Here is a 25,913-nt window from a genome sequence, read left to right as displayed (position 1 = left end):
AAACTTACCCCAGCCCAAGGTGGGTCTTGGGCAAACACTCCTTTGCATGCAAAGAATTAAGTACTTGGCTCTTCCCTTGAAGTATTTATTTCCCCTTCCTACCCCCTACTGGTTTTTCTGCAGAAGCAGCTAACAAGGCTGCCTTTTCTTTAATTGTCCACCAGCATTACCAGGAGGAACACGCATGACTCAGAAGACAAAAGTGCTTGCTAGTGTGTAACAGCAGTGGAGAACGTTAACATGTGGTACCAGTGGTCTGGGTTTATTTCTTGGCAACAGTGTAATCAAAACAAAAAACAGATCCTTCTTATTCAGAGAACATTCCCCACCACATCCTAATAGTTACACAGAAGGGAGTTTGGAGCCTTAACAAGTTAAAATCACTAAAATAGGCCCCGATCCTGCTATTGCAGACATCAGGGTGGACTACTACACCCACGCAGAGTCCTGGTCGTATTCATGGGGCTTCTTGCAGGCACAAGGGTTGATCTACATGGGCTCTTGTTGCAGGATCAGGGCCATATTTACCAAACAGAACACATGAGAAAAACAAAAAAGCAAAGTCTCAGAAAACACAAATTATTACAGAAACTCTACCAGCCTGAGACTCAAATTGGAACACTTCCCCACAGACTTCCTAAGCCCCATGCACAGGTGCTAGCATACAAAATCATGTTCTTCCAATTTTTGGTGCTCCACAAAAAATTCAAGAGCACATTTTCCAGCCTGGAAGAGGGAAGGCTTGAAATCTATTGCATTCACAGGTGTTGGGAGTGGAAGGGAAGGAGAAATGTAAAGAATTGTGAAATCTGCATTAAATGGGAGAGTCAATACTACTAGCCCCGGGCTTTTGGTATTTATGCCAGACATCACCTGAAATGCAGCAGATTCCAGGTCACTGGCTTGTTGCTTATTATTCTGATACCTCTTGAAGGATGAAAGGGGAATAAACTCACCTTCAGTCTCTTGAGCAACCATTGTATGAGGCCCTGCTGCGCAGCTTCCGTACACATCTCTGGCCGGAACTCTGCCATGTTCTCAACGATCGCTGACAAGAAAGACACAGATCGCAGCCTGAGCCCATTTCCTTTCCATTTGTGCTCCAGTCCTCTCCCAAACAGAGGCACCTCCCCCATCTCCACACTGCTCTGTCAGTTTTAATGTCCTTCCAAGGGTTGCAGTTCTTGTTTCAAAGTTAGAGGTCTTATTTAAGCTACACTAGGTATAGGGCACTGTCTCCATTTTCTCATTTCCACGGTGATCCATCTTCAGACCATATGTTACCAGCTCCTGCAGGGGGAGCCTGAAGAAGCTGTGAACTACCTTTCCCTCATCCCTAGCCAGAGTTCCTGCACCATCCCATGTAGCAATTCCTGCTGGGAAAGGCTGAATTACAAAGATTAGTTCTCAGCAGTGATGTGAACAAAACAAAGATTCCTACTTCCAGCCTCACATTCCTCCAGCTTTCAGAAAGGATGCAGAGCCAGAGAAATGACATCTTTAAATGAGTACCAAAAGTCCCTGACAGCACAGCTTTGAATGTTCTGCAGGTCATTCGAACTGGCCACAGAAGCGTGTGTGTAAAAAATGAAATGGAGCCCACCTAATGGATTACTCTAAAGAAACAGAATTTTTTCAGAGAACAGCCTCTCATTCACTTTAAGCACTGTGCTTTACAGAGAAACAATAACGAGCATTTAAAGTAATCATATACCTCAACTGTTAACAAATTGTAGCCCCCAGAGACATACGTGGATGGTCACCAGGTACTAACACCCCCTGTTTTCATTTGCATGAAGAGACAAAACAAAATATCTATTTATTTTCCTAATATGAACTTGACATGGAAGCCATTGCTGTCATTGCCAACGGGATACTATGCGACTGTGAGAGGGGAAGGTGATGACACAATGGAAGCATTCTGCAAGACAGTTGCCACATTGCGCAAAAGTTTGAGGGCCCATAAAGTAATGTTGTTACAGCAGTGGTTCTCCACCAGGGATGTGTACCCTGGGGGTACTCAGAGGTCTTCCAGGGGGTACATCAACTCATCTACATATTTGCCTAGTTTTGCAACAGGCTACAGAAATAGAGACATGCACGGATACAAAATTTGTATCTGCATCTGATCTGCGAAACACAAACACGGTCAGCAGATATCCGCAGATTTGCAGGGCCCTACACATAAAAAGCACTAGCCAAGTCAGTACAAACTAAAATTTCATACAGATAATGACTTGTTTATACTACTTTATATATTAGTGGTTTTCAAACTCCAAGTCGCAATCCCAGTACTGGACTGCGGAACGGAAGGCACTGGGTCACGGCACCTCTGGTCAGCACCGCCAACCGCGCCATCAAAAGTCCCATCGGCGGGGCTGCCCGGCTAAGGCAGGCTAGTCCCCACCTGTTCTGACACCGCACTGCGCCCCGAACAGCCAGCAGCAGGTCCGGCTTCTTGGTGGGGCAGCCATGAGGCTCCGTGTGCTGTCCCCGCCCCGAGCACCGGCTCTACACTTCCATTGGCTGGGAACCAGCCAATGGGAGCTGGGGGGGCAGTGCCGGTGGGCAAGAGCCGCACAGAGCCACTTGCGTGCCTAGGACCTAGACCTGCTCCTGGCCACTTCCGGGGCACAGCGTGGTCCAAGGACAGGCAGGAAGCCTGCCTTAGCACCTCCGCTGTGCCGCTGACTGGGAGCCGCCCAAGGTAAGCCCACACCCCAATCCCCTGCCCCAGCCCTGAGCCCCCCCCAAACCCAGAGCCCCTTCCTGCACCCCAAACCTCTCATCCCCAGCCCCACCCCAGCCCTGAGCCCCCCTCCCACACCCTGAACCCCTCATTCCCGGCCTCACCCCGCAGCCCTCACCCCAACCCTCTGCCCCAGCCCTGAGCCCCTCCCGCACCCCACACCCCTCATCCCCAGCTCCATTGGGTCGCAGGCATCATTCTTCTTCAACTGGGTCACCAGGAAAAACGTCTGAAAACCACTGCTACACACTATACACTGAAATGTAAGTACAATATTTATATTCCAATTGATTTATTTTAGAATTATGTGGTAAAAATGAGAAAGTCATTTTTCAGTAGTAGTGTGGCTGTGACACTTTTGTATTTTTATGTCTGATTTTGTAAGCAAGTAGTTTTTAAGTTTTTAAGGGGCTACATAAGACAAATCAGCCTCCTGAAAGGATACCGTAGCCTGGAATGGCTGAGAGCCACTGTGTTATAGGATACGTATCCTGGGCTCTAGATCAGGGGTTCTCAGGACAATTTTTTTGGTGGCCTAAGAGTGTGGCCACCAACCTTCACTGGTGGCCACTCTGAAAATTTTTCCAAACCTGAGCCCCGCTGCCCTGGGTTGAAGCCCAGAGCCGAAGCCCAGGGCCTGAAGCCTGCTGAGCACACACACTGGCCCCATGTGTTTGCGGAGGTGCTGTCCGGATCCCCCGGGAGGCTGCTGATCCCCTGTTGGCGGTGCCAGCAAACACCAAGGCAGCCAGGAGCAACAGTTGGGCGCTGCAGGGAGGGGCCGCTGCTTTGCCCCTCCCCGTCCCCCATCTCCACCCAGGAGGCTGTTGTGGCTGCAGAAAAATCCCCTTGTGGCCACATTTGAGAACCACTGCTCTAGATGGTAACAAATTAATGGCACATTTATTCCTAAGAAACACAGCTGTGATAAATGAAGAAACTCTTTTGGCAGACTACAGAAAAATACATTTAATACATGAAGAGGAGGCAGCCTCTTAAAATAATACAGCTTCCTGTAATGAAGTTATCTGTTGAACAGATTTATGCTTTATTACTAGCAAGCTAAATGAAAGCAGTATTACAGGAAATTAATGCAAGGCCTTTTCTGCCCACTGTGGGAGTTCACAATGGGGACAGACTACATATGCCCGCCCCTCTGTTGACTGTGTCAAAAAGCAATACTGTACTGTAACATCCCCTTACCAAGAGTGTTATGGACTCCGTCAGCCTCCTCTTTTACACCTTCATCTAGGCGCTCTAAATTCTGGACCAGCAAGGCCACAACCTGGCCATCAACCTAAGTCATTGAGGCCACATGGAGAAGAGAGGATTGGCAGGGAGAAGGGAGAGTGGGGTGGAGAGGGGAAAGAAAGGGAAGAAAAAAAAAAAACAATAAGCACAACAGAAGCACTCCAGAAAGCATGCCTCTGATCAGGAGACATGAACAATCTTGCTCTGAAATCTCAGAGCCAGCAAAGGATTCACAAAGTAAATTCACCACTTCGTTTTTCTTAGACAATTTTTGTGTCAGATAAAACAAAAAAACATCTGGAGGAAAAATATGAACCTTGTCACAGTCTGTTATTCCCCAGATCACCTTGATTGATTTATAATCTCCCTGAATTTCCAAGTGCTAGACACTAAAAATCAACTGGGTATCAGCTGCCGGTCAGCTATAGAAGCAGCTCCCCTGGTTTCAATTGCTTGTTGCTGGTTTATCTGCATTTTTTTCTTGGCTGCCAGAAAGCAGCTGAAACAACGCCTGTGAAGGCAGCATCAAAATGTAAGGGCTCAGCAGTCACACAGGGGAAGTCTTCGTTCTAGGGGCAGAAACACAGGTTTTTAAAAAAGGATGGTTTTGGCTTCCATTATGCGTGACATCACGTAGCCACCCTGGCCAAAGCCAACTGTAAATGATTAAAAATGAATCTGACTTCCATGGCAGTTTAAGGGAAGCCTTGGACGGAGTTCATTTGGGCACTGCCTTGACTAGGGTTGAAAGGTATGAGGTAAGATCACGTTAGCCAGCTCAATCCAACGCCTGCTAAAGCTCAGTCACAACAAGGTGACTTGTACTTTTGCGCGTGCTGAGCTGGCTGAGTTAAAGCCTAGGCTCTGAGCAACGTACAGGAAGACACTCCCTGCCCCAGACAGCTTACACACTTCAACATGTCTGTACATTTCGGAGTGCAACACCCCTGTTAAGTACCTCCACTCTACATTCATTGAGATGAAATGGCATGCTCCAGGCCACACAGCAAGTCAACAACAAAAATGGGAATCCAGATTCTGAAGTTTGTGGATCCCAGCCCCAACCAAGGTCGACCCACTAAACAAACAGCATTACTTTAGTCCTGCTACTGGCTAAAGTCTAATGTGACAATCCTCAGTTTTAAATAGGAGAGTGGAAAATGCAAGCACAGTGTCATAGAATATCAGGGTTGGAAGGGACCTCAGGAGGTTCTAGTCCAACCCCCTGCTCAAAGCAGGACCAATTCCCAACTAAATCATCCCAGCCAGGGCTTTGTCAAGCCTGACCTTAAAAACCTCTAAGGAAGGAGATTCCACCATCTCCCTAGATAATCCATTCCAGTGCTTCAACACCCTCCTAGTGAAAAAGCTTTTTCCTAATATCCAACCTAAACCTCCCCCACTGCAACTTGAGACCATTACTCCTTGTTCTGTCATCTGCTACCACTGAGAACAGTCTAGATCCATCCTCTCTGGAACCCCCTTTCAGGTAGTTGAAAGCAACTATCAAATCCCCCCTCATTCTTCTCTTCTGCAGACTAAATAATCCCAGTTCCCTCAGCCTCTCCTCACACGCCATGTGCTCCAGCCCCCTAATCATTTTTGTTGCCCTCCGCTGGACTCTTTCCAATTTTTCCACATCCTTCTTGTAGTGTGGGGCCCAAAACTGGACACAGTACTCCAAATGAGGCCTCACCAATGCCGAATAGAGGGGAATGATCACATCCCTCGATCTGCTGGCAATGCTCCTACTTATACAGCCCAAAATGCCGTTAGACTTCTTGGCAACAAGGGCACACTGTTGACTCATATCCAGCTTCTCGTCCACTGTAACCCCTAGGTCCTTTTCTGCAGAACTTGGTCCCTAGTCTGTAGTGGTGCATGGGATTCTTCCGTCCTAAGTGAAGGACTATGCATTTGTCCTTGCTGAACCTCAACAGATTACTTTTGGCCCAATCCTCCAATTTGTCTAGGTCCCTCTGTATCCTATCCCTACCCTCCAGCGTATCTACCACTCCTCCCAGTTTAGTGTCATCTGCAAACTTGCTGAGGGTGCAATCCACGCCATCCTCCAGATCATTAATGAAGATATTGAACAAAACCGGCCCCAGGACCGACTCATTTGCTAACTGAGGTTTTCTAGATGCTCAGTGAGTGCAGGAACAGCAGGGTTTAGCTTGCTGTAGTAGGTAATGCAACAATCTCTACACAGGCCTCCCAAAGCTATGCCCACATCCTTAAAAGAAAGGAGCCATCTAGAAGCAGATATCTCGTGTTTTCTCGTGACATGGCTGACCTGTTTCTTTCGAAGTGAACAATCAAACCTGGCTATAGTGGGCTGGTGACAAGAAACACACAGGAAGAGCTTGTTCGATGTACTGCTTTCAGTGCATTTTATAGAAAGGACCCTCCCTATCAGCTCCCCTTTTCCATTTCATTCATCCAGCAACCCTTCTATGAAGGGACTGTAATTAAAAACATCCCAAAGGTCAGCCAGAGGAACTCAACTCAGGGCCACCGTAATTAACCTTTGGACGGCAACATTACAGCGACTAGGCAAGAGGGATTGTAGGAGAAAGAATACAGCAGTCTTCTCACCCTGCTCCTCTAAGAAACCATAATCCCCTATCCCCTTAATCTTGGCATAATTGTTAGAGTCCAAGCCAGAGTCCAGGTGTTTCACAAACACAGCAATTTATTTGGAGAAACTGCCTGAAAGGAGAATGGACTCCCATCTCTTGCATACAGTTACAACTACTTCTACTGACATCCCTTCCCTGCAATGTACTTCTGCTCAAATTGGCAGATTCTACCTTCTACTACAATGCTGTAAAAAAGGATATCCTGCCCAAACACCAAGAAAAAAGGCTATCCCACCAACACAGCAGGTGAGAGGCACTCGGTACTGTTAATTAAACAGAAAGTTCCTTCATGAAGGAAAGTAAGATGTCATGCGGTTGTTTAATCTCTATGGAATAAGGGATAATTAAACTCTCTTCCACCCTTAGAATAAGTATGTGGCAGGATGAGTTTGTCTGCTTATACATGAAGAATTTTGAGCATTTTCTTTGCTTGTGTAAAAAGAACAACGTCAGATCCACCTTGGTAGGATCCTGCCTTTGTTACTAGGCTTGAAGCAGACAATATTGGGTGAACAACTACGGGCTGCATTATGAAGGTCAGACTAGATGATCAAAATCCTTCTGGTCTTTTAAAAAAAAGTAATAAAAATCTATGAACCAACGTCAGACCTCAATTTTCCCAGTATGAGCAGATCAGAGAACTGTCCTGCTTTGCAAAGGAAGCAAGAGCATGTATCAAGTTCCTATTGAATTCAATATGACTCCGCTGCTGTCACAGAAATGACCTCATTCTCCTGCTATAACAATACAGGAAGCACAGTAAGATACGACACAGAGAAACCTGCCGTCCGCAAACAAAACAAATTAAAAACCACCTCTTCCTTCCAGATGCAGAGGAAGGACTTGCCCCAAGAATTCATTCATATCAGAAAAGAAACCCATCCTGACTATATTCACAGTATCTCAAGCCAGTCAAAAGAAAATGGATTCATCAAACAGACTAGGATCACCAAAGTGCAGCCCCGCCCTGAGAGCCACAGGCTAAGTTCCCTCTAAGCTGCACGGCCACGGAGGGCCACGCAGGTGGGAGAGGCAGCTCTCCCCTGGCCCCAGTCCCAGAGCTGGCGCAGCCAGGGGAAGGCACCTGTCCCCCAGCCCTGGTCCCGGAGCTACCGCAGCCGGGGAGAGGTGCCTCTCCCTCAGCCCCAGGCTGCTGTGGTGAGAGAGGGCTTGGGGGAGGGAGGGAGTCCTCTCTTCCCGCCGCAGCCCCAGCGTAGCCTGCACCCCAAACCCTTCATCCCCAGCCCCTCCCTAGAGCCTGCACCCCCAGCCGGAACCCTCCCCCTCAACTCCGAACCCCTCGGCCCCACCCCCGCCACACATCACCTCCATATTGGTGCACATAAAAAAATTAGAGGAAACATTGACTCCATGGGTATGAAAAGAATCTAAAAACACATCCTTCCCCTCTATAAAGTGGCCACTGATCAGTCTAATCTGGAGCTACTGAAATTGCAACTTACTAGAGCATCAATGAGGACTTCAGCTCCCTCTTCGCTCTCATGGAGTGTATCTATGTCCGTCAGTTCTTGAAGCAGATCCACCACGGCTATGGACACATGTGGGAGATGTTAAGGATAACCCAAGTCATAATCAAGACCTCATTTATCTTCATAATTGGCCCAACGTGACTGTGTTTGCTCACCAACTGCCGAGACTGGAATAGCAAGGAGCGTATGCAGAGCAGAGCAGAGGAAGACCAAGCATAAGTTCAGGCACTGCTTTAGCAGCCCTTGTTTTCATAAGCACTAAAACTAACTGATTTTAGTAACTGGGAGTAATACTGCAACATGATCATCTATTTGTTGTATTTGGCAGTTTCACTGTTCCCAGTGCCATTTGCTTTTTGTCATTTTTAAAACAATTAAATATTCTAGAGCTGGTACAACTGGTTACCAGCCATTTTACATTGTAGCAATCGTTAAGACTCTAGTTAGGAGCACAGAAAAATGTAGCAATTTGATTTGTGTGCATTATCCTCCCAAGGATACCATAGCTAACTTGACATAGCATGCACCCCACAAACAAGGCCGTAATATGACCATGGAGTGATAACCTTCTTCTGCCTGGCTCAATTAGGAGAGCATGCTTCTATAACCATGCACCCCACAGGAACTGCGAAGATCCTGCCAGCCCAATTTTCATTCATTAACACTGGGCTGCGTAACACATGGTTCTTTTGACTGCCATGCAGTTCTTTAGTACAGCCAGATGTATTCCCTCTCATTAGACCCACTTTCCTATTCTCTCAGACACACTGATCAATCCTGCCAAATTCCCACTGGGACAGAACAAGAAATCCAGTTGTCAAGATGTCCTACATAACAAAATCCTGAAGGATCTCTTTAAAATCCACATGCTAATAGACAAGTCATCCAATTCTTCCATTTGTGTAAGAATGGAAATGTATTTTTATGTACTTAGTTATTTAATAAGGTTACAGTCCTGACTTCACCAGACCCAGGAAATTCTGTAACACGACTGCCATTTCATTCCCACCTCAAACTGCTATGTCCAGGCACTGCAGAATCCTCAGATCAGTATGTGACAGTACCTACTTCACACGCGGCAGCACTCATCTAAGGGTGTGAGTTTGGCACCAGTAGGTATACCTGCACCAGCTTTAATCTAGCTAGCACGGGCAACAATAGTACTGCAGATGGTGTGGAACGGACCTCAGCTCGGGCGAAGTGCCCAAGTACAAGCCCAAGAGGGAGCCTGGGTATGCACTTTAGCTGCTAGCCCTTGCTGAAGCCCATCCTGCCATGTCTACACTACTATTCAGAGTAGCAGCCGTGTTAGTCTGTATCCGCAAAAAGAACAGGAGGACTTGTGGCACCTTAGAGACTAACCAGTTTATTTGAGCATAAGCTTTTGTGAGCTACAGCTCACTTCAATGGAATGCATCGGATGAAGTGAGCTGTAGCTCACGAAAGCTTATGCTCAAATAAACTGGTTAGTCTCTAAGGTGCCACAAGTCCTCCTGTTCTTTTTGCACTACTATTTTTACCCATGCTAGCGAGACTGAGGCCAGCTTAAGTATCACCTACCTGTGCTACAACTGCACCTTCACTTGTAAAGTAGACCTACTGGTGTGAGGCGAGACTCGTTCCTCTCCATGCAGTTTTAGGGGTAGGTTTTGGAGCCTTGGCTTTCCCTTTATACTTGCAATTGCAGACAGAAATCAAGTAGAAGTGCAACTACTTATACTTGGGCCCACAATTAGTTTTGCTGATATAAAAACACAGGTCCAAGTTATGCTTGCAAAACATTAAAGTCAGGCCTCTCCTCACCTGAACATATAAGTAACGTTTTGAAGTGTTTAAGTGACTTAGGAGCCCAAGACCCATTAAAAGCCAGTGACCAGTTCCTAGGTCACTTTTGAAAGGGTCTTTACCACTAAAGACAACACCAAATTGCTAGTGCTAAAGAAACTTAAATCCTCTAGCCACGTACGAAATGCTCCATGGGCAAGATGGTGTCCCCCAAGCTACCTGCGACTGTGCTGCAGTCTCTCCAGTGGTCAGGATAGTGGAGTTTCTATGGCATTTCCAGCCATGGAATCTCTACCGAGCTTGCCAACAAGGATGCCAGTTGTGCAGGTGAGTTCAGGACAAAGGAAAAGGCTTCTCTGGCTCTCCTGACTTTTGCTAATTTAAGTCACAGCCTAGTCATCATCTTTCACTCACATCTTTTGCACTAACAGATCACCTGGGATTTGTCCCCTCACCTCTCTCTGCATTAGCCCCGCCAAGGCACTAATCTAAATGAAGTGTGAAGAACTCGTCCTTTGGTGTTCCCTTTGGGGAAACCATTTTAAAACCTTATCCTGTTTAGTTGTAGTAAAGCCACCAGCAGACTTGAATGAAAAGCCGTTTCCTGTATGTCTAGGAGCTTCAGTTCAATCGTTTTTGCATTTTTTGCTTGAGCAGTAACCTAGCATACAGAGAGGTGTTACTGCAGCTTACAGTCTGCGTCCAACACATCTGAAAAGATTTCTACAAATCTGTAAAGAGAAATATGTTTTCTCCCAGGTTTACAGCTCGCAGGCAAAATTTCTGCTCCCAAACTAATTGGCAAACGAGTTTTGACTCCTTTAAAAAAAAAAAAAAAAAAGGGAGAGAAAGCGAGCAGTGAAGACTGACAAGCCCTGAACAAAACTGATCCCGAGACACATCTTTTTATGGCTGAAAGGACAAAAATAGCTGTGTTCCCATACGCTCCCGCTCCTAAGGTCATCAAGAACCAGCCCTCTGATCCCAGTCAAAATCCCCACAGTTTATGTTTTCCCTGAGAATGACAAATTCAAGATAACCTTTCAGTGCTGTGCACACTGTACACAAAAAGCCTGAGGTCCCTGGTGAAAGTATAAAATATTAAACCATGATGTCCATGGCACTGGTTATGCATGGTCGGCATTTCCAGCTGTACAACAGTAAATTGTTAACCACCTCATACTTGAGAATAATTTCTATTACAGATCACAGAGAAGACAAGCAGCAGTGTTGGCTGTTTTGCAGAGATCAGCATTCTACCAGACCAAGGTTATGTTAGGTGCAAGTTAAAATAGTCAACCCTGTAAATAGTGCTCTCTGATGAAAACTGCAATGCAATGAGATTTTAAAAATGTTTTTATAATATAATCACTGTATCTATTTTCAAAGATTGTATCACTATTTCTTTAAAATATAGTGTCTTAAATACAAGAAAAAAATTGCTAAAAGAGAAAACTGACATCCTTAAATCGAACAATAATAAATATTTAGCATTTTTACAGCACTTTTAACCTGGAAATCTCAAAGGGCCTAAGAAATGTGTCAGGCATTATCATCGGCTTTTTCACAAATGGAAAAAAGGAGGGGGAGAGATTTTAAGTGATTTGCCCAAAGTCACCAAGCGAGCCACTGGAAGAAACCCCTGGTCTCATCTCCCAATCCAGTGCTCTATCCTGGGACCACACTGCCTCATTAGTTCACGAATGCTGGTTCAAACACACTTCATGCAGCCTCCCTCTGGAATGGAGGAGGTGGAAGCCATTACATGATTTTTCAGGTTAGGTTAAACTAGCCATTTTAGTTTTTAGTCTTTGCCTCTCACACAGATCACTGGTAAGCCAAGCATCTTGTGTCACTCTGCTCCTAAACGGAAGGTCAGGTGTCCTGGCAACAAAAGGTATTAGTACAGTTATGGTGCTTCTGTTCGGGACAAGCAAACCACTGGTACACAGCAGACATAGGTCAAAACTGAGGTTCTCTGGTCAAACCTTTGGGGAGCAAGGACTGGAATAAAGAGCATGAACGGATGCATGCTAGCATTCAGGTGCCATATCCTCAGCAGCGTTTGTAAAGGAAAGTGCACTGCATGCTTGTCTGTGGTTAGCCCTCCACTTTACACGAGTGCCCAAGCAGAACCTTTAAAAATGAAACTAAGGCTAATTACTCAAATGAGATGACGGGTACATTAACGGTTCGGCGGGGAAAATAAAGACACTGAAATGTTCAGGAGACAGAGTAGCTGAGTAAAGAAGGGTTTCAGGTGAACAAAAGAGGACGGAAATTTAAAGCGGTGGGAGGGAAGAGAAAAAATCTCGCAGTCTGTGTGAAAATGGAGCACAAGAGATTGTAGAGGTGCCTGCAGAAAGAACATTTCTCCTGAGAGGAAGGCTAACAATGAAAGGATATCTGTATTATCGTGTCCAAGCAGCCCTAGGAGAGACTGTACAGCGTTCAGCTCCACCAGCAGGTGGTAAAGATCAGGCATGGTTGCAACCACATGCATTTCCTGAATGATGTCATTTAAATCCAGCTCAGACTCCATGAACCTGTGGACAGAGGCAGGGCAAAATTGGTCAGTGAGAACACAAGTGCATCAGCTATCCTCACAGTAGAACACAGGCCTTCCCCACACTGAGAACAAAGCAGCCACACAATCCACCAACCAAGGCTCATTTGTCCAGGCATCACAGTGCCAAATATTTCCAATCCATTCCGCAAGGGCGCCAATTCGGGGGGACGGGAGCCCCCCTCTGAGTTTTGCACAGGAGGAGTGCAAGCTCCCAGGTGGAACTCTTAACTACAGCACAGCATCCTGTGAAATGTAAGGTTTCAGAGTAGCAGCCGTGTTAGTCTGCAAAAGGAACAAAAGGTTCCCCGCTCCCCCGGCTCTCCTGCTGGAATAGCTCACCTTAAGTGATCACTCTCCTTACGGTGTGTATGGTAACGCCCATTGTTTCATGTTCTGTATGTATATAAATCTCCCCACTGTATTTTGCACTGAATGCATCTGATGAAGTGGGTTTTAGCCCATGAAAGCTTATGCTTAAATAAATTTGTTAGTCTCTAAGGTGCCACAAGCACTCCTTTTCTTTTGTGAAATGTAAGTTCTGCAGAGGAGAGGTGTCCCTGGAGCAGGGAGTAAGGATTTTGTTTACAAACAGAGGCAGGGTGATTAAGATAAGAAAGGGCTGGTGATTAAATGAAGGGTATGGAAGCTTAGCTTCTAAAAGAGGAATCCCTCAGTGATTGGGGAGAGAGGGTGTTTTAGAGGAGGTGGATTCACAAAAAATACAGCAAAGCACTGTGCGTAGGTTACATTCAGAAAAGGGGGAGATTTGGGGGCAGAGGTGGAAAGAAGGGGTCAGACCCAGGGCAGGGCTAACAGTGTATAGAGACGTGCCCGTGCTACCTATGGTACTTATGTGGCCTCATCACCACAGTATCTGAGGCCATAGGCACAGACTCTGTGGGTGCTCTGGGGCTGGAGCACCCACAGGGAAAAATTGGTGGGTGCTCTGCACCCACCGGCACCTCCCCACCCCCGCCACAGCTCACCTCTGCCTCCTCCAAGAGCACGCTGCGTGCCCACTTTTCCCCCTCCCTCCCAGCGCTTGCTGCCGTGAAACAGCTGTATTGCGCGGCAAGTGCTGGAGGGGAGCGGGAGGAGGAGGAATGCAGCGTGCTCAGGGGAGGAGGCCGGGGCGGGGATTTGGGGAGGGGTCCAATAGGGGCAGGGAGGGGACGGAATTGGGGCATGGACTTTGGGAGAAGTGTTTGGAATGGGGGCGGTGTCGGGGGGGCGCAAGCTCCCACCGGCGCCATTAGAAGTTGGCGCCTGTGTCTGAGGCTTCCCCTCACAATGTCTAACCTATTTCTCCTCCCAGCCCCTCGGTGAGGTAGAGCAGTGCTGTTATCCCCATTGCACAGATGGGGCACTGAGGCACACCCAGACTAAAGGCTAGAGTTTCAAAAGGTATTTAGGCAGCTAGTGAGATTTTCAAATGCACTTACAAGGTTTGGTGCTTTGTAAACCCCACTAGATACCTAGCTGCATCTTTGGGTGCCTAAAAGCCTTTGAAATTCTGTCACCGGCCTGGGGACAGACAGGAAGTCCATGGGGAGGGGGGGGGAGTAGAATCCAGGTCTCTCAGGGCTAGCTTCCTATCCAACAGAACAGCCTCTCTCTGCTGCATGCTACAAAAAAAGACGGATAGATGGGAGCAAATCCAAGATGGCCAGTTCTCAGAGACTCCAGCAAATGGTCCCAGGATGGATGCCAGGGTTGACAGCATGAAAAACAGCACAGAGATCCGGAAAGCTGGAGAATGAGAGTCAGATGAGAGGAGATGACTTAACTCCCCAGGGGTGGCAGGTTGGGCCCGAGGCTGGGCTGTACAGCAATGGCTACTGAGCAATTTTACATTTTAACTGAAAACCATTTTGTTCAGTCATTTTTTGTTCTGAGTTTGAGAAAAGGAAGGAATGAGAAAGTGTCATAAGTATCCGATGCGTTTATGCCTCAATTTCTTCGGGTTTCAGTTGTACCCAGGCCAATTCAAGAACAAAGAACAGAAACTGAATCCACAGAGTCCATAAAGCCGACAATTATTGTCATGATTTGTATTATTCACTGAGCACCATCTGTGTGCTCAGCACTGTTCAGAATATGCTAGGCAATGTAGTCCCTGAGCCAATGCATCTAAAATGTGTAGCCCTGGATAAGATGGCTCAGATATTTAAGGATGAAGTGTATCGTTATTGACCATACTATGATGTTTATATCTGTGAGTGGAGGCACTGATGGCAACAGAAGTTTTACTTGATTAAGGACTAGAAGATTTGACCCTCCAACTTTCTTTCGAAAGGAATAGCCAGCTGCCCAGAGCTCCTGAGCCTGTTTATTTTCCTTCTCTGCCTGCAGTGGCCCTGATAGATCTCAAACATCTCAGTTTTTTTCCCCCTCAACTTTAAAATATAGATTTTTTTTTGGTGTTTAGTTCTAAATATCCTCCTGTGAGACCTGCAACTCAGTCACTGGAGTGTAGTGTTTCAGAGCCTTCTGGAAAGTCACAAGCCTTCAAACAGAAGGGAAAGCAGTGTTGCCAACTCATGATTTTTGTCATGAGTCTCATGATAATTGTGTTCCTTAAAGCCCCAGCTCCTGGAGGCAAGTGATATGTGATGATTTCAGCCGTCATTCTTAAAGAAAAATTAAGTTTCTAGTCCTCGTGGCTGTGGAGAAAGCTTCAAATTGTGACTCCAGGGCACCCTACAGGCTCAAAAAGCAGAAGGCAAATAAAAAGAAGCTTAAATCTGTTATTTTTACATAATCTCATGATTATTGAACATTTGGGGTTGGCAACACTGTGACAGTGACTTGAAAGTGTCAGTTTCATTCCTGTTTAAGATTCATTTCTAGTCTATTATTTGTAGTGAAGTAACACCTCTAGAGCCCCAGGCAGGTGCAGTATAAACTCATGGGGGCTTGCCCTAGTCAGATGTTTCCAAAGTTAAATGATCTATTCCGTGCTTGGTGAACTGCAAAAAAAAGTGATAGAAACAATTGTAGAAAAATCTAGATGACTTCCTACTGTTGTATTCAAGAGTTAGTAACAAAGAATATACACTAAAATTTTAAACCTAACCAGTGTTCCTTAAGTGACTTGACACAAGATGTGAGAATGTTAGTATTAGAGCTGAGTGGGTCTAATATTTATTAAATCCTCTTTTTTTACATAGGAATTAGATACAGTGCTCCTATTAGCTAATTTCTAAGTTATTATCTTCAAAAAAAACAAACCCTAGTTTTCAGGTGCCTAAGTAGCCCTTGGAATCACGGTTAAAGCTGGCCCGCAACGAAAATCTGAAATGGCGCCCCTGCCATTCTCTCACATCATCACAAAGTCAGTCACTGGATTCAGACCTCATTGCAAACAGTTTGTCCCTCATTTTCTCATATCACTGCACATGGGCCCCAAAAACATTTTATGATGTGGCATTCCCGCCCTCTCTAATTTATGTATTTCAGTTTAAAAGAGTAAGTATGCAGGCTAGTTCCTGCATAGAGAATTCTTCTCCTGACTCATCTTAATGTTAAAAGTGTGTGGGTTATATTAGCTCCAGTAAGGGTACAAGAACACTTGGGTGCCTGTCTGAAACAGGGAGAATAGGGGCAGGGGCAGAGACCTAGCTCCAGCCAAGCTTAAGAGAAAACAGGTTGAAAGTTTACTTTAATTTATTTAAGTTAAATAAAGGCAATCCCCAGAAAAGGGGTAAATTTGAATCAGACCCAGCATCCCTGTACTGGAGTGAGGAAAGGAGTGGAGATGTCACTTGCTTACACTGAACTTCTCTCCTATTGCTTCAGATTCAGAAAGAAGGGTTTTGTAAACTGGCCTTGCTGAGTCTTTTCTTCTCAGTTTAAGCAAGCTCTGACCTTCAGCAGGGATTGTCTTGGGGTATGGGACAGAGACTCCAAGATGTGTGACTCACCAGTCGGGAGAAAGGGTCAAGCTAGAGGGCAACAACATAGCACCAAGCACCAACGCTGCCTGTTAAAACTGTAACTCAGACTTGCAAAAGGGACACAGATTCAGCCTGACATGTCACAGAATATTTCTTTGGCTTCACATTATCAGAACTCCCTCCCCCCTTAATGTGGCAGAGCACACATCAGCAGGGCCTGGCAAAGCTCAGGGCTGCTAGAAAAGCAGCAAAAACTAATGAGTAGTGACTGCAGCCAAAGACACACAAAGATTTCAATCCAAGAGCCTTGGACTAACTGGGGGAGAGAGCTCCCTGTGTTCAAACAACTGCAGTTCTGAGAACAAATACTTCATAGGAAGAGTCAGATTATCAACAGATTTGAACCACTCATTTTGCTCAGTGTAGAGTATTCTGAAAGTTCCCCTGATGTAAAGCAGGATTCCCGCCAAATACAAACTGTGAGCTGCACTTGGTATCTTGGAAAAGAGGAGACTAAGGGTAAGTCTACACAACCCGTAGCGATTGATATATCGGGGGTCGATTTATCGCATCTAGTCTAGACGTGATAAATTGATCCCCGAGCGCTCTACCATCGACTCCGGAACTCCAGCACCGCGAGAGGCACAAGTGGAGTCGGCGGCAGTCGACTCACCGCCATGAAGACGCCGCAGTAAGTTGATCTAGGTACGTCGACTTCAGCTATGCTATTCTCGTAGCTGAAGTTGCGTACCTTACATCGACTCCCCCACTAGTGTAGACCAGAACTAAGGGGGGATATGATAGAGGTCTATAAAATCATGAGTGGTGTGGAGAAAGTGAACAAGGAAAAGTTATTTACTTGTTTCCATAATATAAAAACTAGGGGCCATCAAATGAAATTAATGGGTAGCAGATTTAAAACAAATAAAAGGAAAGTTATTCTTCACTCAGCGCACAGTCAACCTGTGGAACTCCTTGCCTGAGGAGGTTGTGAAGGCGAGGACTCTAACAGGGTTTAAAAGAAAACTGGATAAATTCATGGAGGTTAAGTCCTGGCTAATAGCCATTAATGGATGGGCAAGGAATGGTGGTCCCTAGCCTCTGTTTGTCAGACGGTGGAGATGGATGGCAGGAGAGAGATCACTAGTTCATTATCCGTTAGGTTCACTCCCTCTGGGGCACCTGGCATTGGCCACTGTCAGTAGACAGGATACTGAGCTGGATGGACCTTTGGTCTGACCCAGTATGGCCATCCTTATGTTTTTATGTTCTTATGTAGTACAGTTATATGATTTGGCTGTGCTGAGTGTATCAAAAATTATGAAGAAAAATGGATCCATTTGGAAGGAGACACCCGTACATTCACGTTCATCCCTTCACCTTCTGAAACCCTCGACACCTACCTTTGTTAGGTAAACAGAGCCCTCTTTAGATTTTGAGGCTGAGAAGGGGCAGGGAGCAAGGTTAGAAGCCATGGAAAGAAAGGAGCATCATAGTGTGGAGAAACTGAGGGGAAAAGTACTAACAATGAGGCGAGATCAGGGAACAAAAGAGGGGACAACAAGGAAAGGCCAAATCCAAAAAGAAAAAGAAAAAATGCTTTGAAGAGAAAGTTTTAGAGGGATATCAGAAATGGGTGAAGAATTATAGGGTGGGAGCCTGAAAATACTGAGAGACACATGACATCAGTATAAACAGGAAAGTGAAAGTGAGAGAGAGCAACAAATGAAACAGGATGTTTTACAGCAAGTCTGTGGGAGAGCATTCTGTAAACTCCGATAATGGCGGTTTGGATGTTCTAGCCAAGGTCCATCTGACTTTCCAGGCAACAGACAACAAGACTGTCTGCTCCTAGGGGAGCAGCTGGGCACTTTTGAAAACTAGGACATTTATTTGGGTGCCTAAAAAAGACCTTGCAAGCCTTACTTTAAGCCCCATTTTTTAAAATTTTTGCCCAAAAATAGAATACAAACTAGACTTTTTAAATGGCAGGTTTTAATAATCTAAGGTATTATTAGTAACACAGCAAGGAATTTAATATATTTTTAAATAAAATTCAACCTGTCCTCCTCTCTTTCACAACATAGCCACTACCAGCACGAGTCTCAGCAATGCCAATTTTTAAATTAAAAATGTTATTTTCAAATACAATTTACAGGTCATACCTGCCAATAATTGCCTTTAATCACTTGACCTTTCACACAACTGAACCTGAATCTGTATCTGTGACTAAGAGATTAACTTTGGGCTCAAGCAAGGAGGGAAGGCTCATAGTGGGTGAGGCAGAAGGATTGCATGTGACCTTACTTTTCTGGATTATCTGGGAACTTGATCCGCAGCTCTTGGTTTTTGTAAGACCTCTTCTCAAAAGTAAGAATCATCTTCTTCACCGAACTTTCATCCAGAGGCTCATCCTAGCCAAACAAAACAAATACCGCTTAGCTCTCAGAGATGGACGCAACACCAACCTGGCAATAAGTAAGAGTAACCAACAAGCTGAGCCAGTCCTGGATACACTTGTGATATAACAAACAGTAAGCAGGAGCAAATGGAAATCAGAGAAGGAAGCTCACCAAAAGTCTCACTGCAGAAGGCTGACATATCCCTAGTGTGAGCCACATTTAAAGTTTAAACAAGTCCAGTTAACAAAATGTTTCCAGGAGACCCAAAGAGATTGTCTGCATAATCAAGTGCATCTACGCAGTAAATTAAAAAAGTTATTTAATGGCACTGACATGAACTAAGCTACCAAACAGGGGTCTTAGATTCTAAAGACAGGTTTCAGAATAGCAGCCGTGTTAGTCTGTATTCGCAAAAAGAAAAGCTCACGAAAGCTTATGCTCAAATAAATTGGTTAGTCTCTAAGGTGCCACAAGTCCTCCTTTGCTTTTTAGATTCTAAAGGGATTTTTAAATTCTAGCACCTTGGGCTACTGGAAAAAACAGAATCCTCGGATGATATTCTTGTTGCTAGAGACTGGGAACTTGCACACTACATGATTCCCAAGATTCTAGCCAATCAACAGGGCTTTTGCTTGATCCATTCATCCTCCAACTCAAACACTAAGGAAATCCCGCATTATCTGTCTCAATCATCAACCACAGCAGCAGCGGCAGCATCTCAACATCAGAAAGTAGAGGGAGGTTTCAGAGAGGAACGTTAGAGATGCTGCACACAGAGGACAATGATATTTTTACAAACCCACATGATTCCACCGTGGCAAATGTCACTTGTTTTTCATCAAACACGACATAGACAGCAGGAAGTAACTCTCTCCTGGATTTATAGCAATCTGTTTGTTACAGAAGGGCCAGTCCTGCACTGGATCTCTGTCTCCAAGACTTGAAATCATTTACCCTTGATAGCTGTGTGACAGAGATGGCAATTTCCTCCAATATCCCTGAAAAACCTTATTGTATTAAGTTTATGTATTACTGCGGGCTGGGACTGTATGTAACCTCTATAGGGGGAGACATAAGAACTGGGGGTATGGACTTTTGGGACAATAAGGGTTAAGTGGATTTCCAGGGAAATCCTTAGGGAGAGGTTAATGCAAATTCCCCAAATTCGGTTATGCAAAAACCCAGCCTTTTGAAGCTACTGAATATCTGTTACAAAAGTAGAAGATCAAAGGCCCAAGCTGTATAAAGAAAGGACTGAACTGCTCAGCCTTTGTTCTGGTTCTGGATCTAAGGCAGGTGAATTTCTAACTATGGGGAAAACCCAGCTGTGGGTTTGGAAGAACTAAAACCTACTGGAGCCCTAGGATGGAGTTGGTGTAATCTCTGGTAAGCTTTTTGGCCTTTCTGTAAGAATTTATATTGCTTTTTACCTGTTTTCTCAGTAATGTTTTTAAACATTAAAAGATTAAACATGCAGTGTGACAACTTATACCTGTGAGCAATACACTGGTCATTGCCTTCAGAGAGAAGGCACAGTGCAGGCGCCAGCCATCCGGCAGACTGGCTTGCCAAGGATATCACAGTGTAATACTGGGAACTGTGCAGCATTAAAACCCCAGATCAAAAGGGAACGAGACACAGGTCTCCGCCCAGGTGAAGTGACAACTAGGAAGTGCCCTTGGTGACCACAGAGGGGGGAAAACAGGTGCAGTTGCCCTGAAACTGTGCCAAGCTGCTCCCCTAATCCTGTGCCCCCCTCCTCCTTCTCTCTACAGAAGAACGTTTGCTTCTTTACTGCTGCTACAGAGCTAGCAAGAGAGGGAGGGTGGGTGAAGCTATGAGGCTGAGAGTACCTATGAAGCTAACGGATTTAGAAAATTAATAAGAACCAGAAGCTACTTCCTGTCACAAATTTTAGAAGTAGACTCAAGTAGTTTACACCTAAAACAGATTTTATATTTTGAAAGTTTTTTCCAAGCCTTCTTAGGATCTTTTGTTCATTATTTTAGAAGCCGCCTTTAAAAATTATTAAAAAGAAAAGGAGGACTTGTGGCACCTTAGAGACTAACCAATTTATTTGAGCATAAGCTTTCGTGAGCTACAGCTCACTTCATCGGATGCATTCAGTGGAAAATACAGTGGGGAGATTTATATACACAGAGAACATAAAACAATGGTTGTTACCATACACACTAACGAGAGCGATCAGGTAAGGTGAGCTATTACCAGCAGGAGAGCGGGGGAGGAAGGGAAACCTTTTGTAGTGATAATCAAGGTGGGCCATTTCCAGCAGTTGACAAACGTCCGGGGAGGGGGGGGAATAAACATGGGGAAAAAGTTTTACTTTGTGTAATGACCCATCCACTCCCAGCCTTGAGTGGATGGGTCATTAAACAAAGTAAAACTATTTCCCCATGTTTATCTCCTCCCCTTCCCCCTCCCTCCACGCTGTTGATCAGACGTTCTTGTCAACTGCTGGAAATGGCCCACCTTGATTATCACTACAAAAGGTCCGTCTCCCCGCCGCTCTCCTGCTGGTAATAGCTCACCGTACCTGATCACTCTGGTTACAGGGTGGAGGGTAACACCCATTGTTTCATGTTCTCTGTGTATATAAATCTCCCCACTGTATTTTCCACTGACTGCATCCAATGAAGTGAGCTGTAGCTCACGAAAGCTTATGCTCAAATAAATTTGTTTGTCTCTAAGGTGCCACAAGTCCTCCTTTTCTTTTTGCGGATACAGACTAACACGGCTGCTACTCTGAAACCTTAAAAATTATTGTATTCCCTGAAGGGTTAGAAATTGAAACAATAGTCTTGTGATGTTTTGAGCCCCAGGAATGAAAATGACCAGTTAGTTTAATCATCCAAGCAGATTGAAATGTAAATCTTAGGTAAATAATTGTGTCATTCATTTTCATATTTTCCATTGTTAAAATGGTTAAGAAAACATTCTCCTTTTTCCTCCAAATATTTGTACTGCACAGAGTACAATGACAGATACAATTAGAACTACCAACAGGGTTTATGGTATTGACAGTGTCCTTCTTAAAGAGGGCCCAGACAACCTTAAAGCACCCTTATTTTTCTCATTAGAAAAGGCTCTGATTTGAAGAGGTGACTACATCTCAGGCAATCCCATCCCCACAGAACACCGGAGATTTACCTCCTCTTCTTCCTCTTCTCCCTCCTTATCAACCATCTGAAGAAGTTTTTTTTTCTCATCATCAGTTTCTTCCAGTGCAGCAGCGTCCTCTTCTCGGTGGCGACTGCGCTCCCGTGCACTGGCTTGTTTCCGCCGTGCTTTGATATCCTCATCTTCATCATCACGGGGCCTTTTTGTCCCTCTGTTGGGCTGAGGTAAGAGAAAGAAGAGGAAATAAAGTGAGTGAGTCAAGCACTTTTGTGTCCCTTTATCTCAGAGCCCCAGAGACAAAGCTTATTTATTTTAAGCACAGCTAATTAGATTTTTAGATTTGCTTACAATACTTTTACCAACTTTGAAAACTGAAATAGAGATTTAGTGATGTTTAATGTCATATAAATATAAGAATAGTACCAGCAAGAGTTGTGTCAACCTTCTTCCCTATGTTGGCTCATGAACATCAATCAGGACATCACATCCTTATCATGCAAAACCCCTGGAACTTCAAACCCAAGCAGGGTTTGGTGGCCCAGCTGACTAGGCAATGGTTTTGTGAAGTGGATACATTTTCACTCGGGAACCAAGGACTTGTATCACTTGTGAGCCAACTCTCAGATGACCCAGGGTCTAGAGGTGAATTCACTGAATTTCCAATACTGCACCCTCGTCCTCTGACTCACCTAGGTGAAGACCCAATTCTGAATTATTTTCCGTACCCAAAATCCACCTTGGGTTGGATGCCCAATTAATGCAGAATCAGGCTCATCATTTGCACATCCAGGACAGTGTTGGGCCTGTAGGCGGCAGTTCAGCAGAGGCAGGACATGAAAGTTTGGGAACTACATGTGCATAGTACGTTTGCTTGCAACTGTGTTATTTTCACCCACGGTTCCCACTCACCAGGCAAAATTAAAGGGAACCCAGAGAAGGAAAAAGGGGATAGTTCTACTTCTTGTTAGGGTGGACAGAGAAAACCTGTAAGGGCTTGGGTTTGGGATTTTAGGGAAAAAAAATCAACTTCCCCTCCTTAAGAGAGGAATGTTAAGTCCTGTCTCCTCTGCTTTTTGCTGGAGGGCAAGGGAGATGGAATGAGAGCTCTCAGCCCTATATTGCAAGGACAGCAGCTGATTCTTTCACAGAAATCTTTTCTGCCAACTGTTTAACAGGTGTCTGTGTAAACTAGGTATTAATTTAAAAAAAAAAAAAAACCTAAAATTTCCTCCCCTCTGCCAGCTGCTCAGGTTTTGGTTCCATGATATTTGTGATATAATAACTCCACCAGTCTATCTTTCACCCATAGTTTTCCATCTCACTTTCTATTGTACAAAGCAGATTTATTTTCTGAAAAATCCTCTTTGGCCTTCTTAAGATATCAAAAACACAACTCTCTCCTTTGCTGGTCCTTTATCTACAATCTCAAGATCACCGCCCACTTCCACAAAGGTAGCAGCTGTTTCGCTGCAATCAAGACTCTTCCTGACTTTGAGGACAGAGAATTTAAAAATAAATAAATAAATAAATAAAAATCAGCTTTGGAGAAGAAAAAGTGGAAGTGTCACTCTCTTGCCAGGTCCCATAAGAGCACAGGCTTCCAAGTGGGAATTTGCAGCTCCACAGCATGCTGGGAACTTTAGCCCCCAGGAGGCACTAATTCTTTCAGGCTCATAAGCCAAGACCTGCTGTGATTTTGATTAAAATGAGTATACTGTTGCAGACCAGCTACGACACTGTCTCAGTGCAAAATCTCAGTGCATTTCATTTATTTTCAGAGATTCCACAGAGTTTAAGGGGCCATCACATCATTTAGTCTGATCTCTTGTATATTACAGGCCATTCCTTTTCACCCTGATACCCTATATTGAGCCCAATGACTTTAGTTAGCCTAAGCATTTCAATCCACAGGAGAGGAAACTATTGTGTCCACTGGCAGAGAACAAAAAAGAGACCACGGTGCCACCAATGGTCACAGCCCAATGGCAGGGAATTGTTTAGCTGAGATACCCACAGGATCCTAGCACACTCACTGCTGCAGATGAAGGCACAAAAAACCTTAAAACAAACCAACATCCCAGCCAATGTGATCTGGTTGGAAGGGAGGGGGACGTTCCCCATCCCAAATCTGGCAACCAGTTTCACTCTGAACATGTAAACAAGACACACCAGCCAGGTACCAAAGAAAGAGGATTCTCTGTACCATCTCAGAACACTGGTCACGCCATGCAGTTTCTCCAACTGTGGCTAATCTTTGATGCCTCAGGAGGAAGGCAAAAACCCAGAATGCATCTGGCCAATTGTGTATCTGGGGAGGGAGTAGGTGAGGGGATCCTTCCTGACCCCTGCAGGTGAGTGGGATGAGATGAAGCATGAGATTTGAGTATAGTGACTGTCCTAACGTAGAGCTGCAAATGTTATGAACGTATTAAGAGATAATGCATGGAATCCTGTTCTCTCCAAGGGCCCATAAGGACAGAGATAAACAGGGGAATTCGTAGGTTCCAAGGCCAGAAGGGACCTCCATAACCATCAAGCCCAACCACCCCACACACGCACAGAGGCCATAGAATTTCTCCCAGGAGCTGGATTAAAACATACCTTTTAGAAAGGTAACAAATTTCACTGTCAAGGCTCCAAGCAATGGTGAGTCCACCACCTCTCCAATAAGCTGATCCAATATTTAGTTTCCCTCACTAATACTTTTTTTAATTAAATGAAAGACAGGCAACTGAAAACTTGGCTGTCCACATTATGCAAAAGAGACTGGAAGTTGTGACCATGTGCAAAGTGCAAATGGAACAGCAGGCTCAACCTCGTTTTTTAATGGACATAAAAGTAGCATAGTTAGGGGCACTGTGCTGTTGAAGATGCCATCTTTGGGAGAAGACTTACAATTAAGGTCCTGTGCGCATATAATCATGAGAAATGGCTTGGCACTTCTGGTAAGAATAGGAGAGCTAAGCCCTGGTCTCCTGCCAGATTCATTCAAACTTGGTTAACTATATTCTGTCTGCCTAAATATTCCCTGCTGTTTCAACTGGTAGACAGTAGCATTTGTCTTGTGCAATTCTACTGCACACTTTTAAGCAGCTGCTGAGGTCCATTCCAGAAATGGCTGTATTTCAATGCCTGGTGCAGTAATGTATGTATACACTATAAAGCACTTCAGGATCCTCTGGACTGAAAAATGCTCTTTATTTCTAAGGGCATGGTTACACTGGAAACTTCAAAGCGCTGTTGTAGGAACGCTTCCACGGCAGCACTTTGAAGTGTGAGTGTGGTCATGCATGAGCTCCTGGTAAATCCACCACCACGAGGGGATTAGCTCCCAGCGCTTGGAGCCTGTCTACACTAGCGCTTTAAAGCACTCAGACTTGCTGCGCTGGGGGGGGGGGATTTTTCACCCCCCGAGCCAGCAAGTTTCAGCACTATAAAATGTAAGTGTAGACAAGCCCTAAAAAGCGTGCTCCTTACATGCCTTCTGGGCACATTAACAACTTAGAACACCCCACAGATCAATTTTGAAATGATGTATTGTTTGCAGCAGCCAGTAATTTAAACACCCCCCTACCGATTACCAACACTTTTGTCAAAAACAAAAATAAAAATGCTCTTCCAGCTAACACCCTCTCGGGGAAAAGCACTGGTAAACACACGTGCCTTCCATGTTGCCCTGAATGGCAGACCATGCTCCTGTTTCACAAACAGCGATTTCCAGAGACAAGGATGTTCTACTGACTCCAGACTCCTGCTGCCCAAAGTTCAAACCTAAAAACTATCAGGAGAAACAGCTCAGGTCATCCCAAACGTTCCTCTACAATGATTCCTCTGGAAACATGGAACTGAATTAGTGCTACAAAAGCCATGAAAGAGTTAAAGAAAAATCAAGCATTTTCCTTGAATGTTCCTTGTGTATCCAGACACTTTCCAACCTAGACTCCAAGTTCTCATTTCTCTCTCCCTCTTATTTTTTAAATTAAAAAGCAAT

At 44.9% G+C, this 25,913-nt stretch overlaps 1 protein-coding gene across 2 annotated transcripts in view; it reads right to left on the bottom strand.

Moving 5' to 3' along the window:
* CTNNBL1 (catenin beta like 1) overlaps positions 1–25,913 on the bottom strand; it is a 111,797-nt gene that overhangs the window by 71,731 nt on the left and 14,153 nt on the right. For both annotated transcript variants that reach the window (XM_074969488.1, XM_074969487.1), the window contains exons 2-7: positions 21,953–22,141; positions 18,690–18,796; positions 12,324–12,463; positions 8,106–8,203; positions 3,953–4,046; positions 957–1,048 (exon numbers count right to left, since the gene is read on the bottom strand). In XM_074969488.1, coding sequence (XP_074825589.1) covers positions 957–1,048; positions 3,953–4,046; positions 8,106–8,203; positions 12,324–12,463; positions 18,690–18,796; positions 21,953–22,141 — 720 coding nt within the window. The remainder of the gene's footprint in view (positions 1–956; positions 1,049–3,952; positions 4,047–8,105; positions 8,204–12,323; positions 12,464–18,689; positions 18,797–21,952; positions 22,142–25,913) is intronic.

Source organism: Natator depressus, chromosome 13 (assembly GCF_965152275.1).
Source record: "Natator depressus isolate rNatDep1 chromosome 13, rNatDep2.hap1, whole genome shotgun sequence".
In the NCBI taxonomy this organism is placed as follows: Eukaryota; Metazoa; Chordata; order Testudines; family Cheloniidae; genus Natator; species Natator depressus.
Note: the sequence above shows the minus strand (reverse complement) of the source record. Positions and strands in the feature narration are given on the sequence as shown.